Source organism: Takifugu flavidus, chromosome 17 (assembly GCF_003711565.1).
Source record: "Takifugu flavidus isolate HTHZ2018 chromosome 17, ASM371156v2, whole genome shotgun sequence".
NCBI classification, from domain to species: Eukaryota; Metazoa; Chordata; class Actinopteri; order Tetraodontiformes; family Tetraodontidae; genus Takifugu; species Takifugu flavidus.
Window position 1 is genome coordinate 8,121,233 of NC_079536.1, and position 16,366 is coordinate 8,137,598.

The 16,366-nt window shown below is 42.1% G+C and overlaps 1 protein-coding gene across 1 annotated transcript in view; it reads left to right on the forward strand.

The window, feature by feature from the left end:
• Positions 1-16,366, forward strand: part of cntnap2a (contactin associated protein 2a) — a 211,770-nt gene that overhangs the window by 89,363 nt on the left and 106,041 nt on the right. The window contains exon 3 of the mRNA XM_057013033.1: positions 6,260-6,453. Coding sequence (XP_056869013.1) covers positions 6,260-6,453 — 194 coding nt within the window. The remainder of the gene's footprint in view (positions 1-6,259; positions 6,454-16,366) is intronic.

The window sequence follows — 16,366 nt, forward strand, 5'->3', positions numbered from 1 at the left end:
TCATGTTACTTTTCACTCTCTGTCGTTTGGCAAAGTTGTTTGATGTCTCCGGCCTCTGCAGTCATCCATCGATAATGGCCATCCACTCCTAATTAAATTACTTTGTCTTCATTCACTCCCTTTGCTCTATGACAGAAAGATGAAGTGCCAGCAGAGGGTTAGACAGCTGTTTTCACGCTGCTCCCTTTTTTTTGTCATTTTAATTAAGATGTGATACATTTTTGTGGTTTTGTACCAAAACGTGGTGACTTTGATAAACACGGCGTTTTTCTCGGCCGCTGGATTCAAAGTCAGACGGAGGACAGTGTTGCAACCCGCACAAATTAGAAACAAATTTTGTATCGCGCACCCACTCATACTCCCACATCAGCAGCGAGACAGAAGAGCAGTTTTCTTTTTAGGTGCTTTGGTTCAGAACTCAGCCTTTTGTTCCTGCGTCGTGCCTGTCAGCAGCTGCTTGTCACTCATCTCAAAACCGCACAGGGTCGCCGGCCTCAGAAGCCATCTTCCCTCCAGTCTTTTATAAATATTTATCTCTTTTTTGTACTTTGGCACTTTTTGTTGCTCACTTGCTCTGTGAGGCTTTGTCTGCAGATTGCACCTGATTCTCTTTCATTTTGCTTTTCTTTCTGTATGTTTGGCAAGTCAAACGGTTAATTCAAAGCTGTTTTTTTAATTCCCTTGCTGAGCTCTAAAGGATGAGACATCCTCGCTGTTAGCACATCAACATATTCACAGGGGAACACCGAGATCAGTGTGTTATGAAGTACATCATTTATATGATGTTTGTTTTAATACATTTGCATATCATCCTCTTTGTCAAATTCTGACAGTTCTAAGTTATTAAAGATCTGATCTGACAGCAGCCTGCAATCACCTGCGCTGTACACGACAGTCCTCTGAATGTGCACAACATGCATTTTGGCATGTGTTACTTGTAGTATGTAAGTAAGCACGAGGGAACCTGGCCCTCATGCTCATTTGCATTTCCTCAGACAGAGAGGAAATTAAGTCAACATTGAACTGAGATCCTCAAACTCATCTGACAAAAATTTAGCATGAAAATGATGATTTATGTCACAGTTCTCTACAGTTGTCTTCTACAGCTCATTGTTAATTACAACCAGCAATTCTTCCAGTATTTTGCACAATAAAACATTACGCTGAATATTAAACACCCCTGTGTTCTTCTCTGATTTGATGGGCTGTCCTGGATCTCGTCCACTTAAGTGAACTCTCATTGGTGTCTGTAGATAAAACAGCAGACGGAAACTGGCCCTACGGGCTGAACAGACGGGCAGCCAGAATTGCTGAGGCAGCTAAGAACTGACTCCGAGCGCACAAAGGAGGCTTTCAAATCTTTCCTTATGATTGGGTCTAATGATGAACGAGGGTTTCTCAAATTTTCCACAATTTGGGCGTACAAAGTTGGAAGGGAGGACAAAGGACTTGCAGAGTGCATTAACTGTAAGTTTCAAAAACTGCCTTTTTAGCACTGGCTCCCAGAAAAGGTTTGCTGTATATTTCTTTTCTGCTTTATTATGTTTTCCTCCCTTTTCTGAGTAAGCCCAATGATTTCACGTCATTTAAAGTATATTCATTGTTGCAGTATCCAGCTTTCACATAGTTCACTCTGCAGCCTTACAGATACTGATTCCATACAACTATTCCAGCGACACGGCTGATAAAATGTGCGCAGGAATATTGTGGTCATCGTCGGTGCCATTATCAGAACCATTCCCTCTGTGCTACTGCTGCTACAATTCAGGGTTATCTGAAGCATCGTAGATAACTCAAACCCGGTTTTGCAGGCTTGGAGAAACACCAGCCATGTTGAACGGATATCGGTTACAACAAGCTAGTTTCAGAATGTTGATGTTTCAGATTGTCAACAAGCTGATGCACTCAATGTTGTATGCCTGTATTGCCTGTGACTGTAGAAAGTAGGAAACAATTCTAAGGAGAAGAAGAAAGTTGTTGTTGTTGTTGTTGGGAGGCATCTGAAAACATCGATTATTTGTACTCACTAAATATGAGGCAAATACTTTAAAATTAAATCTGACCATCTGCCGTATTTCAGCATAATTAGACTTGATTGTTTAATATTGTTACAGATGACAGGATGAAACACTGGGAGGGAGGCAGAGAATGGAGTTAGAATGTGTCTTTCAGGCTTTTATCAGCTTGGGTTGAGAAAATATGGCTTTTGCCCCATTCGTCTCTTGGATGGTTCCTATTTTCCATCCTTTATCCTGGGGTCTATCCGCCATGGTCTTTCTGCATGTATGTTTCCTCTCACCTCTCCCTCAGAGGTGGTCTCTTTGACCTTCTTCCTGTTCCCCTGTTCTGGCCCCAATCCTCCAATCTTCCCCTTCGCCTCCCCAAACATCTGTGCATGTGACAGGTGAGGGAACAGTGACATTCCCTCGACACTCCCCCTCCCATTCTGTCTCCCCCTTTGCTCCTGGTTGCTCACTCTCGCTCTCACATCGTGCGTTCCGCATCACGACACTCTTCCTCCTCCTCCTCCACCTTAGTCTGTCATCCTCTCTGTTTCTCCTCCTTTTTCCCTTCGGCTCTCACCTTTAACTGCAGCCCTGTTCTTTTCCCCCACTCTTTATCCCCTCTTCAGCTCTTTGAAGCTGCCCCCTCCTCCCTTTTCCCCTCTCATCTGTTCCTTTTTGACCCCTTTCTCTTTCTTTCCAGTTTATAGCAGCTGTTTCCTATCGTTTTACACCATTCCTTTTATTTTTGTCCCTTGTTCCTTCTGTCACCTATCACATTAAACTCTGGAACCCACAGGTTTCTTCTTTTTTTCTCTATTCTGTCTTTTCCCCATACTTACAATAACATTCATGATCTTTTGAACTTTTTAGTCTCTGTGAACCTTTCAATCGACAGCACACATCTGTCTGAATCCCATCCGTTACTTCTCCGAACCTCACCTACCCAATGTGCCTCGCGCACTGGCTGTCTTCTCCTACATCTCTTCATCTCTTTGTCCTTTTATTCACCCCTTTAAGTCATGTACAAAGTGACAGTTTTGATTTTTCAAGACCTGTGTTCATTTCAGCGGTGCAGCGGTGCATCGGTCAGTGTTTCGGCATCTCAAATCATGTGCATGTTTTGTACAGTGCATTTCAAACTTGATATCAAAAGCCATCATGATATTATAAAGGAAGAAATCAGATCCCGAGGTTGATTCAGTACCCAGCTGTACTACAATCCCACTGATCGGTAACTTGTGTTTTGACATCAAGTTTATTGAAATTTGAGTTGAGTAGAATGTCCAGCTAATAGTCCATTGCATTGGTTTGAGCAAGAAAAGTGTGTAAAATTGTCTTTCTTACTGTATCAGGGTGCACCATAGTCGTGTTTTTGTGATTTTATTGGCAATTCCGTCAATTATTCCTATCCTCTTGGGGCCAGGGGCTTTCCCGTGTGGAGTCAGCATGCTCTCCGTGTTTGCATGGATTTCTTCCCTCCGTTCAAGACATGCATTTAGGGGATAAGCCAAGTGGCATCCCCACATTTGGTTGATTGTCTATATGTTTGCCCCATATGGGTTGATCTGGACACCTGTCCAGGAGGGACAATGCCTCTTGTTGGGATGGGGCCTCACAACACGTTGATGGCTGTTTGATTAATGGTGATTAATGGTGCATCCTGATTGGGCTCACCACAAATAAATATTACTTGATGGCATATTGCCTAAACATGTCGCACATTTGTGAAGCTCAATCGTAAACAAAAAGCTCATCATCACATTTCCCTCTGCTACACCACCATCAACTGACTCATCCCATAAATAACACCACTCTTTTTTGCCATATGTGGATGAAACCTCTATTGCTTCCCACTCCTGTCTTAAATGTGCTCACATCATGTCCCCGGTTGCTCACTCCTCTCCACCCCTCTGCATGGAACACCCCTTCCCCCAACTTCTTCCTCACACTTGGACTCATCTTTCATCATCTTTACCATAACGACATTGCTTCTTTTCTGCCTGATTTTTTGTTCCCCAAGCTATCTCATCTCTGGCCTCCTTCACATCAGAGCCATAAAATCCCCTCTCGTCACTCCCACATCTCCTCCCTTAATCTATCTCTCTTTATCCTCCCTCATTTCCATTTTGCGTCTCTCCTCTTGCAAGCCCCCCACTCATTTTTGGCCAACACCTCTGTGCCCTGATCCTGTGTCACGCTGCCTTGGTCATTGTCTGCTCGGCTTGCTTTCTTAATCTTTATTTTGTACTGCTGGTTTACTTATCAAAATCGCTGCTCCTCCCCAACCTCCCTCACCCTTCCTCACCTTATCCTCCTTTTGATAGTGTTTTCTTTCCCCCTCCCCAAGGGAATGGCTTTGCAAGGCTGGGTTTTTGAGGTATTGACGTTTCCACTGATATGGTTCTGGTTATCTGTCAGGGCCAGGGTTGGAGTGTAATGGCTCTGTAATTGGATAAGATATAGGGGTTTGTCGTGGTGGGATACATCCCAAACTGCCTCAGCCTGTATTGTATCATACGACTATCATCTCTACTACACTTGGTCCCCTCCCTTCGCTCTCTGGTGCCACAGTCATTCTCACTCTGTCCCCATGTTTTGAGTCCTCTCTGATGCCATCATCTTAAATCTCTCCTGCAGTTTCAGCAGTAACTTTCTTATCTGCATCTTTGTCCGTTGGAAAGAAATCCATCACAGTGAAACAAAGCAGACGGCCATAACACGGCCGGTTCGCAGTCCATCCACTGCCCACTCATCCCAATAATTATTTCACATGCTGTCACAGGCCCGGCTGTTGGCAGCGCCGCTATTTGTCAAAGTGTTTCGTGCATGTGCAGTGTGTTTTTCTGCGTTTTCTTCTCTGCTACTGTACAGAGTGTTTTCATCACCTTCATTGTGATGGCGGATGAAATCAGGCCAGTGGGATCTTGTCCTCCACCTTCTGTCTTGCTGTTTTGTATCATTTAACCTGTGAAGCCTGGCTTGGTCACTTGTGGGGTTGTGGGGACAGTCTTTAGAGACACAGGAAAGCTTTTTTTTTTTTTTTCTGCATCAACAAGCTGCCACACAATGTATCGTGACCACACTTGCCCCAAAGGTCATTAGAAACAATCAGATCAATATGTTTCCAAGTTGCTCGATTGTGTGTCACATTCATGCACGTACCAGAGGCAATTTTCTTTAAATTCCACTTGTCACATCGACCTGGTTCGGTTAAACTTTAAAGAAGTAATTTAATATACCACTTTATAGATGATCCGGTACCGCTTGTTTTGGACTAATGATACCAACTAGAAATATAAGTCCTTAGAGATGTTATTGCATCTTATACTTAATTTTCAATATTTTTGGTCATTAAATCCTTTTGTCACCCTTTTATTGTCCTGTCCCTCTTCAGCTCTGTCTCCTCTTCCTCATCTTGTTCAATTTCCGTTTTGCATCACTAAAGATGTTTTGTGTGAAGTGGTGCTGCACACAGCATATGCATCTCTGTAATAATGCCTGGAAGTATTAATTTTCATCAGTAATTGCCTTTAACTTAGCTATTTCCTCATTTCAGCCCCAGTGAGACATAGTGACAGAGAACAGGAGCCCTCATAACTCACAATCAATTGTAGAAAACTGAGAAACCACCATTCAACGAATTTCAGCCCTTCCTTTTGACAAATTTGCAGATTTGCTTAGAAACACGTTCACTTCTATAATATTTGTGTCTCCGGAAATACCTCCTCCTCAAGTATCCAAGAATGCCACTATGCCACTGGCACACTTTTATTCATACTAGATGTGAATAGTATCATCACGGATAGGATCTGATGCCAGAATTTTCATTATTAGTCGAATTGATAAGGAATTACAGGAGAAAGTAGCATAAACAACAAACATCAGTTAAAAATCTACTGAATACTTTGAGTCATTAGTAGCATGATTGGGCCATTTGGAATCTGTCCCAATAGTAATGTAGAGGACAGCATTTGTAAAATGTCATCCTGTACTTGGTGTTGAATGCCAATATAATAAAGGAAGTCAACTTGAAATGTCAGGTGCACTCAAGCCATCCCTTTTAAAGTTGGACAGTGAACCATTACAGGATGTTAAACTCTAGTGTGCATATCATTATTGTGAAGCTGAAGGAAGCCCAACTCCCCAGTCCTTTTCATTAAGAAACGTGGTACTAATACTAATTAGCTGTTGGTCATTCTATGGAAAGGTGGACAAATCAACTAGATCTGAAACGATCATTCTTTCTTTTGTAGGCGCTGGTGGATGGTCACCTCTGGACAGTGACCATTACCAGTGGCTCCAGGTGGACCTGGGCTCTCGAAAGCAGGTGGTCGCTATTGCGACGCAAGGTCGCTACAGCAGTTCTGACTGGACCACCCGGTATCGTCTCCTCTACAGCGACACTGGAAGAAACTGGAAACCATATCACCAGGATGGCAACATCTGGGTGAGTGACCAAAACCATGTGTCTTTCATGTGAATTTTTTATTTTATTAGAATATTCGTAATTCTTGACAGAGGTGAATATAGGGAGTAAAACTTTTCTTTTTTTCATAATGTATAATAATGTAATGTGTTTTAAACTGGCATTTAGGCCTAACTAGGATTATGATTATTCTCTCCTATAGTGCACATAAGGCTTCTTATGGATGTTTCTTAGTTTAAAAGAAATTAACTGCTTGTTTCACTGTGATATACATCATAATTATTTTCAGATTATTATTTAGTCAGGTTCTTTACTGCCATTAATCCTAATTCATTTCTTCTAATGTTTCTGCTGCTACAAACACCTTCATGGTTGGATCTTTCCCTAACCATAGCCACCTTTTTACTTGTGTTTTGTATTGGTATGAATGGGATACACATTTATCTAATGTATCCGAGTGTAGTTCAAAACACTGCTGATGTAAATAAATATAGACCTAATAATTTGAAGTTTGGGCATATCCCAACGATAATCTTTAATGCCCTGAAGCAAACCTGGAGCCATTTGTTTCCCCGTTCTCTGTTTGTTATTAATGCTGGATCAATTGCAACTATTGATCATTATGATGGGGGTAAGAGTGTTAAACTGTTCCCTCTGTTATAGGCTCAGTTGCTACCCTGAACATGGTGAAGGTTCAGTGTAATTCCTCTCCTCTTGGGTGTGAGGGTACAGAACCTTCTAGCTTGCAACAGGCTAAGGTAAAGCCTTTTCCCCCCTAGCATCAACACCCTTTATTCACGTTTGTTCACCTGGGAGTTTTGGCCTAAACTAAGTTTTTGGCATCTTAAGAACACAAGAGGAGGGTTTCAAAGTGACCTGCAGGAGCGGGAATAGAAGGTGCAGACATTCAGACAACTGCAACTCATCAATAACATGTGTAAATTCTTTTCTACTGGGCCTTTATTATGTGCAGAAACACTCCAGATATGGGCCATGGAATGCCAGATAATAATTTGATTATTTTGGGGGTTTCTTTGCATCCAAACCCAAACTGAGGGTTAATTAAGAGCCTCAGGGAATTACAGAAAACTGTCATATCTGTACGTCAGCAATTTACCTTTCATCTTTTCAACCGCTTTATTAATGCTTATATAGGGCCCTGCAGTCATTGCAGGGCCCTATATAAGCATTTGTGGGTTCGGCACCTTGCTCAAGGGTACCCTGGCAGTCCTGTGGTGTTCTGGCACATTCCCCTAAGACCAGAAGACATTCAAAGTTTTATCTCCCCTGGGGTAAAATTAGGATGCTTCTGTGAGTCACCGATGAAGGCATTTTCCTAAATAAGGTATTACAGTAACAGTTAATGTCCACTTAAAAGCTAGGTAAGAGGTCAATAACGTTGCATATAATTGCAAATATTAATAGAAACAGCTTGATGTTTGTTTTTTTAACAGATTACTTCAAGTATTGACAGCTGTTTAAATGTGGTGGTCAATTATAGCTGGTGGTATTTTCATCATTGCAGCAATTTATCAAAGTCAGTTTGATTTCTCAGCAGTACATTAATGAGTCATTAAGACATTTTTCACCAACCCAATACTGCAGAAGTCAGCGCGGCCGATCAGGCATAAATATTAAAGCGGAGCTAGCACTGGTGCAGCTTTCCAACGGAAAGTCCTGCCTTGACTGTGACAACAATTAGGTTATCAGTGTGGAGGAACAGCAGGAGGCAACAGAAGAGCAAAATGTTTTTGGAATCAGACCAGGACAGGTTGGATTGTTCTCCTGGAGCAGCAGTCCAGTGGAGAATGAAAGTGAACTGTCTTTAAAGGAGGTGAAACAGTGTCTGATGGTGGTTTGTTGTCATTTCTGTGTGCAGAATTATTTCCTTAACTCTGTTATATTTCCAGGAGGCAATTTTCACCCTGTTGATATGGAAATAAATGAATAAATTCCTGTTCAAAAATTAATTGTGTAAGGTGTTTCTATTGATTAGCAAATCGTCACATTTACAAAACGTAGATTAATTATTGAGACAGCATACTTATAACACATTTATAATCCACCAGTGTAGTGCATTTACATTTTTATTGTATAAATTGAATGTGACAGGAGCGAGGAATCAAATAACTGTGCCACCAAAGCACATGGTGCTATTTGAGTTGTAATTCACATCAGATTAGCTTCATTGTTGCTGAAACAGATTTGACTTTAATGCATATTTAACAATGTAAAATGTAAAGAAGTTGTCTTGTTCTTGTTGTATTCTTAATCAACATTGGCTTTTTAGGACAGCAGCTGCCATCATCTGAGCTGCACATGGCTCATGACGTTCATGTTGTTGTTAGCATTTAGGGCGCGATTTGGCAAGCTAGCGTACTCGCTTCTCTGTTATGCTTGAAATGACAGTGAAAGGACAATTGTCACCATAATACATGAATCAAATGAAGAATGCTTTTCAAACAGTAGATGTTATATTAAATATTCCATTATTTACTGGTTTAGTTCCGACTCACTGTTGGTGGGCATACTAAAACAATAATGAAAAGGTTTTTTAAAACATGCCTACCAAATATAGGTTTCAACAGTTATCTTGACACCAAACAGCTCAGAAATGAGATCATTGGGATGAAAACCCAATGAAACAGAGAAACTATGTGTGGATAAATTAAAAGCCATCTTACTTGTTTGGATTTACACATAGTTGCAGCTACCTGATGTACCCAGAAATGCTCCATCTTCTCCAGAAGCACTGGGGTTTCTGCATGTTAATTTCAAACACCATCGTCAACTGATTGTCTTTTAATGGTCCATGTGGAGTTTTTAGTGAGAGTAAAAAATCACTTTGTTAAAAACAGATTGTGCAACTTGAGAATTGGTCTTAATGGAAGTGTTAAACCTCCCAGAATGGTGCTCTCAGGAGTCTGGGGTCCTAAATCTACTTGAATTTGAGGCCTGACTCAGAGTTTGGTGAAGCCCTCAAGCTCAACACTTCAGACACTAATTAAATTGGAATCATTTCCTACCAGATCTTAACATTTAATACTTGTGTTTGTAATAAAATGTTTTAGTTTGTTGCATTTATCTCCTGAAAATAGAGGCACTTTAATTGATGGCGCATGCTATGTTTTTGTGCTACCCCAGCTACATGGACAGCATATTTTATATATCGTTATAACATATTTAATAATCAGATCTGAGCATAATTAAGATGTAAAAGCTCGGTGTTGACTCTCAAGACTTGAGTGATTTGTTTTTCTTCTTCCAGAATGGAATCGGCCTTCACAGTCCTAATTTTACATTTATTCATCTGGCAGACAGTTTTTTTCAAAGGGTTTATATTAAGAGGAGGACCTGAACACTAAGTGCAAATTAATGCAGCAGAATGTAGCGAGTAGAACTAAAACAATGCTCAAAAATCATTTAAAGTGTTTAAAGATGCAGGTCCAAAGTTACAAAACTGAAGAAATCCTTTTTAAATATTACTAAAGGCAGCGAAAGAGGATTCTTTGTTTTCAGATGCCTCAAATATTTAGCTGTTCTTCAGCCATGCTTGGATAAGATAAAGGTACTAAAGTAATTATTGTAGGGTTATGTAGAAGTGTGTTGAAGGGTGCATCCATGGTGGGGCTTGAGTCCCTTTCTGTTCAGGGATAAAAAAAAATAAAGAGTCACTTTATCTCAAGGTAATGCTGTTATATGCAAAGAGCAAGAATTAGTCATGACTAGAGAGCTGAAGAGCAGATATTCTGAAAAGAAGCTCTGTTCACGCTTAATTATTGTTGCATTCTGTAACAGCTGCGGGCAATCATGCCTGTGAGTCACTTCGCCCCGCACACCTGTTGTGTATCTGGACACTAATGAGCCCCTTTCTTAATCCCTGGAGGCACACCTGCTTCCTGCCAGATCGTTATTCCTGATGACTTTCCAGCATATTCCTGTTTGCCTGCCTGCCCGGTTCCGACCTTGCCTGTTCCTGACAATTCTGTTTTGCCTGCTCCCCGGTAATCTCTGTCTGCCTTCTGCCCGATCTCGACCTTGCCTGTCCCCGACTATCCTGTTCTGCTCACTCCCCGGTGAATCCTGTCTGTTGTCTGTGTCTGACAATAAAGCAGTGTTCAGCCAAACTCGTGTCGCATTTGGGTTCTCATATGGTCCGTGACACATTTTGGGCTCCACCTAGTTGTAAACAATGTAACCACCTTGGTTAACCAGTAAAAAGGCTCTAATTATGCATCAGACAATAACTGGCTAAACTCCACTTCTTTGGAATTGTTCCCTTGCAGATATAATTCAAAGATGCATTCAGCTCTAGGAAGAGCTTTTCATTTATTTCATTTTTTATTTATTTCGTTTTGGTGCAGATCCAGTTAAGTGGTTGCTATTCATCATGGGCAGCGGATTGTGCTGTCTGTGAAGAATACGGGACAAGCAAAGAACTTTAGAAGTCCTTGGAACGTCTCAAATGTGTAGGAGATGGCGTCCTGCTCTCGAAACGGAAACATTCCACTAATGTTACAGCTATAAAGATGGCTTTACCGCCGAGCCAGCAACTGCAGCGCGTTGTCACGACAAGCCTCAGACGTTTAAAAAGCTTCGGATGGTTTCCAACTCTTCCTGCTCCCGTTCCATCACCAAGACGACAGCATTAGTGGTTCCACCCCAGTGAGACTTCATAGAAACATTGCTGTCCTTCAAGTAATCAGCATACGAGACTCAAAGAATCATCCCCCTCTTAAAACCAGACACGTATGCAATGTTTACTTCTCTAATCTCTCTAGAGAAAGAAGTATATTTGCTTTATTGTTGTTTCTAATAGAGAGAAACCAAATCTCCCACACAGTAAATAGCAAACAGTGCCAGCTGATGAGGTGGATCGGCAACGGAATAAAAGAGAATTCTTTACATTCAAAGGCAGAAGCACTGGTTTGGTAATAATGTGAGATCTCTAGGAGGCTTAAAATTAAATTCCACATGGGTTTTATTATCACCTTAACTAACTGAATAGCATCATCCAAATAAGCATTCCACATCAGCTTTTGTGAATGCATCAATATATCCATGGTCAGAATATTTCAATTTAAATACCACAGAAGAATGTGTTGCGTGCAGTCAAACAGAAAGCTCTTGAAAAACCCGACTGATTTAAAGAAAAAGAAATGTCTTCAACTTTGATTTGGTATCAGCTGCAGCGGCTTCAGAGCGTTCGCTGCTGACTCTTTTAAGTCACATCAATCTGTCCAGATAACGGTTCCACGGAAATTAAAACTCGCTGACAGCAAATAACAGTGATGATGGATTCAAATGAATGGAGATGACATTTCTCAGTGGGTCAGTGACAGACTGCTGTGAAACTTTAATGGGACTGTCACAATCGGGAACATTAGATGCAGCACTGAAACCTTTGCTTATATTGTAGCTCTAAGTTCTACTTTACACACATTTCCACACTTCATTTTATTAATTCAATGCAAAATCATCTAAGTTCTGCCTTCATGTCTTCATCTCCATCAAACTAACCTCAACCACACAGTGTCGGACCCAACCAGCTTTGTATTTTGTGCACATTGTATCGTAAGTTCTCCACCTTTGACCCCGACTAAGGAGTATATTTTACAAAATAGAATTAGTCCCAGTGGAATATTTTGCACGAGAACCAGGCAAAAGGACTGCTTAATAGCTTAAATCCCACTATAACTTTAAAGAGCACAATACACCAACAGTCCCCAAAGTGTTCCTGATTTTTAGCCGACAGCATATGCAAAGAAAGTGGTTGCCTTCCTACTACAGGACCAGTTATTGAAATAATAAATCTCAAGGCAACTCTGAAGCACACTGCAAAGCTAATATGATGCTTGGGTTATTGAGGCACCTCTGCTGCACAAGAACAGTGATGAGCAGACACGTGATCATATTATTTTACATGACACAAGTTCAGAGGAGAAAAATATATATGAACTCTCCATTTTTAGAAACCACATGACTGAACCACCATATTAATAAGGTAAGCTGATATGCTCACTTATATCATGAATGATGAACATGGTTAATAACTGTTTAACCATATTGCCCAAGTGTACCTTGACAAAACTAAGGAGATGAATATATTTTCAACAAATGGATTAGATGATTGAAGTGGATTATGGTGCCTGATAGGAGACATCTAGAAAACATAAGATGAATAGCAACTCTAACATAGAAAAAGTGAGCAATGGTAATGTATTAACATCTGATTTAGATCAATTATTAATAATAGGGAAAACTGAGAAAGTTAAACTGAAAAGGCAAATGAGTTAGAACGTTTAAAAAAAAAGCGGCGGCGACGCAACCAGGGATGGCGTAGGTCAGATTGCTCAATCTTCCCTTTTTGGAGCTCTCGACCCAGCTCAAGAATTATTTAGCTTCTGCCCGCAGCAGAACTTGCTTGTGGTCTCCACCCCTGGAGGGAGGCTTGATTGACTGTGTAGTCGAGAATTTTAATTCTCTCTGCAAGTGTCATGGAGTGCTTAGCAGTAGGAGATGAGAAAAGTCTTTCTCCAAGATGCCGTTTTTGGAGTTGGAAGCTCAGGACCTGAATCACGCACAAATGTGCCAGATTAATAGAAACTTGATTTTTGTACTGATTTGATTTAATATTTATAACTTTTGGGGATACATTTAAGTTAAAGAATGATACCACTGAATTCATTTAATGATAAAAGCAGACTTTAAAGGCGCACTGTACAGCAGGGCGAGCATCCATCCGCATGACATACACAATGTATGAATATGCTAATCAAATCGTGTGATCATCGCGCAGGTGTGTGAGCTCATCATCCGCACCGACGACGTCCTGAGTGCCGTTTGTCTTCATAATTGCTCCCCTCACAGATGAAGTCAACAATTGACGCCTGTCGATCCCCCGCGAGAGTGTCATAACATCACATCCTTCAGAGGAGAGAACTACAACTTTCAAATGAGTTTCTAACCTTCTGAAGTCTACCCGCAGATTACTACAGTGGTGTATTTTTTAAAAGATCATCTCTAAAAAGTGAGCCAACAATTTGCCCCGTTTTCTTTGGCACATGCATAGATAAACACGAGTTCCCGCAGGGCCTCGCTGAAAATACAAATTTCTCTTTGGCCCTTCTGTTTTGTCCTGCACACTTGCCGATAAAAACACAAAAGACCAGACCGGGCCTGCACTGATTTCCCTTGCCTCTGTTAGGAACAGACGTGCACATACACTGATCCTGGACTGGTCTCAAAAGAGTTGAGAGCTACAACAACTGAACTCCAGAAAAGAGGATCCGCTTTTTTCAGAGAACCATGTTTTCTGAGAGGAAACGTGGTCAAAAGAGAAAAAACACAGTTAATACCTGAGAGCCAAAAATGAGGGAGCACCTCTGAAAGAGCAGCCTGTGTGTGTTTATGTACAATTCAAATGCATATGTATCCTCTTTACATGGTGGTTGAGGCTGAACAGCTGCTCTCAACTGATTCAATTGTTTTTCCAAATTGGCAGCAGCTTTGTTGGTCCAGATTTCCAAGTACTGCCACAGCAAAAACAAGCTAAAGCAACTTAAACAGACACACATTCGTATTTCTATCTTTGTGGGGAATTTTGAAGATGTAATGCCTTCCCCTGCTTTTTACTCTGACCCTGACCCTTCCAGCTAACCACCTAACCCTGATCTAAACCCAATTCCAACCTCAACCTTAAAACCACATCTTAACCCTCAAACAGTCATTTGACTCCTAAAAATGTCCTCACTTTGCTATTAGAATGAGTACTTTGGTACTCAATCTGTTGGAAATACAACAGACACACAGAAAGATTGAAGGTGTCCTTTTTGAGCATTGATCCTCAAATGACTTCAGTTTCGGATTAAATAAAATGTCAGTGTTGAAGCTCTTAAGTTGTTTGGGCCACTTGAAAATCAACACACATAAACTCTCTTTCACTCACACAAATGCTCTTGATGGTTAATGATTTGTATGTGGACGAGAGGGAATTAAATGGTTGAATATTCACACTTGTGAGGTGTGGAGCATACACAGCTTTTCTCTCATCTTCCTCCTGAACCACCTCCTGCCTTTCCCCATCCTGCTTTTCACTCTGCACTCTGCATAGCAATGCCTCTGAATTGAGTTGTTCATTCAGCCAGACACAGATAAGTGTTGAATGGTGGGAAGGACACAATAGAAAAATAACTGAAAGAAACCAAGAAATTCCAGTGAGGCGAAGGTGGAACATTTTGGGGGTATATTCAGGTCTGTATAACAAGATAAAAAAAAAAGAGGAAACAAGATTGACTTATGCAGTGCACTTAGGTGAATAGTTCCAGTTTAACGGTGCTCATTCACGAAAGCAGTTTGGTTTACTCGAAATACTCTGGCTGAAAAACGGGGTCTTGATTCATTTGCAAGTGAACCCTGGGCCAGATCTCTTATAATGTGAATACAAACAGACTACCCAGCAAACAAAGAGAGCAACTGAACCAAACAGAGAGGTGACACAGCCATTGTCCTGTTGGCAAATGTGGAATAATGAGGAGGTGCAGGCTCTTATTAAACTGTGGTCAGAGGACCATTATGGGGTTTGTGTATCAACCTGGACTTTCTTCTTCCTCCTGCTTTTTGCTTCTTGGTTTTAGGTGGTACCACTCACTAGCACTGTAGCATTAAGTGCCTTTACATGTACACAAGAAAACTGAATTCAAGAAAACCAGAGTCTGCTGTGAGTGGTAGCAACCAGTAAAACCCCAGCACTGATGCGGGGACCGCCGCAATGCTGATTGTTCTTAGGTGCTCCAAAAGCTGAACCTAACACAGCACCAAGTAGTGAGGCATAAACCCGTCCATCGCTGCAGTTGACTTAGCTGTGGCCTCTACCTCACCACCTAGATTATTATAGATTATTAGCTAGATTCCTGGAGATGTGTGATTGGGAAGAACGGCCCCCCTGATCTGAACCCGAGTGGTGTTTTGTTAGTGGACTTCTGTGCTCGTCTCAGATTGACCATGACAAACACCTTGTTCAGGCATAAAGGTGTCCACATGTGCACTTGGCCGCAGATCGATGATCGACTTTGTGGTTGTGTCATCGGATTTGCGGTCGCATGTTCTGGACACTCGGGTGAAGAGAGGGGCGGAGCTGTCAACTGATCATCACCTGGTGGTGAGTTGGCTCCAATGGTGGGGAAGGATGCCGGACAGACCCAGCCGACCCAAACGTATTGTGAGGGTCTGCTGGGAACGCCTGGCAGAGTCTCCTGTCAGAAGGAGCTTCAACTCACACCTCCGGGAGAGCTTTGACCATGTCCCGGGGGAGGCGGGGGACAAAGACCCGGGCATGGGAAGAGTTCGGTGAGGCCATGGAGAATGACTTTCGAACGGCCTCAAAAAGGTTCTGGACCACCATCAGGCGTCTGAGGAGGGGGAAGCTGTGCACTGTCAACGCTGTGTATAGTGGTGATGGTGTGCTGCTGACCTCAACTCGGGATGTTGTGGATTGGTGGAAGGAATACTTCGAGGACCTCCTCAATCCCACCAACACGCCTTCCAGTGAGGAAGTAGAGCCTGGGGACCTGGGGATAGGCTCTCATATTTCCGAGGCTGAAGTTGCTGAGGTAGTCAAAAGACTCCTCGGTGGCAAGGCCCCGGGGTGGATGAGATCCGCCCAGAGTTCCTTAAGGCTCTGGATGTTGTAGGGCTGTCGTGGTTGACTCGACTCTGCAACATCGTGTGGACATCGGGGACGGTGCCGCTGGATTGGCAACTGGATGGTGTGTTCCAACTATAGGGGGATCACACTCCTCAGCCTCCCTGGTAAAGTCTATTCAGGGGTACTGGAGAAGAGGGTCCGCCGGATAGTCGAACCTTGGATTCAGGAGGAGCAATGTGGTTTTTGTCCTGGGCATGGAACAGCGGACCAGCTCTACACCTTCAGCAG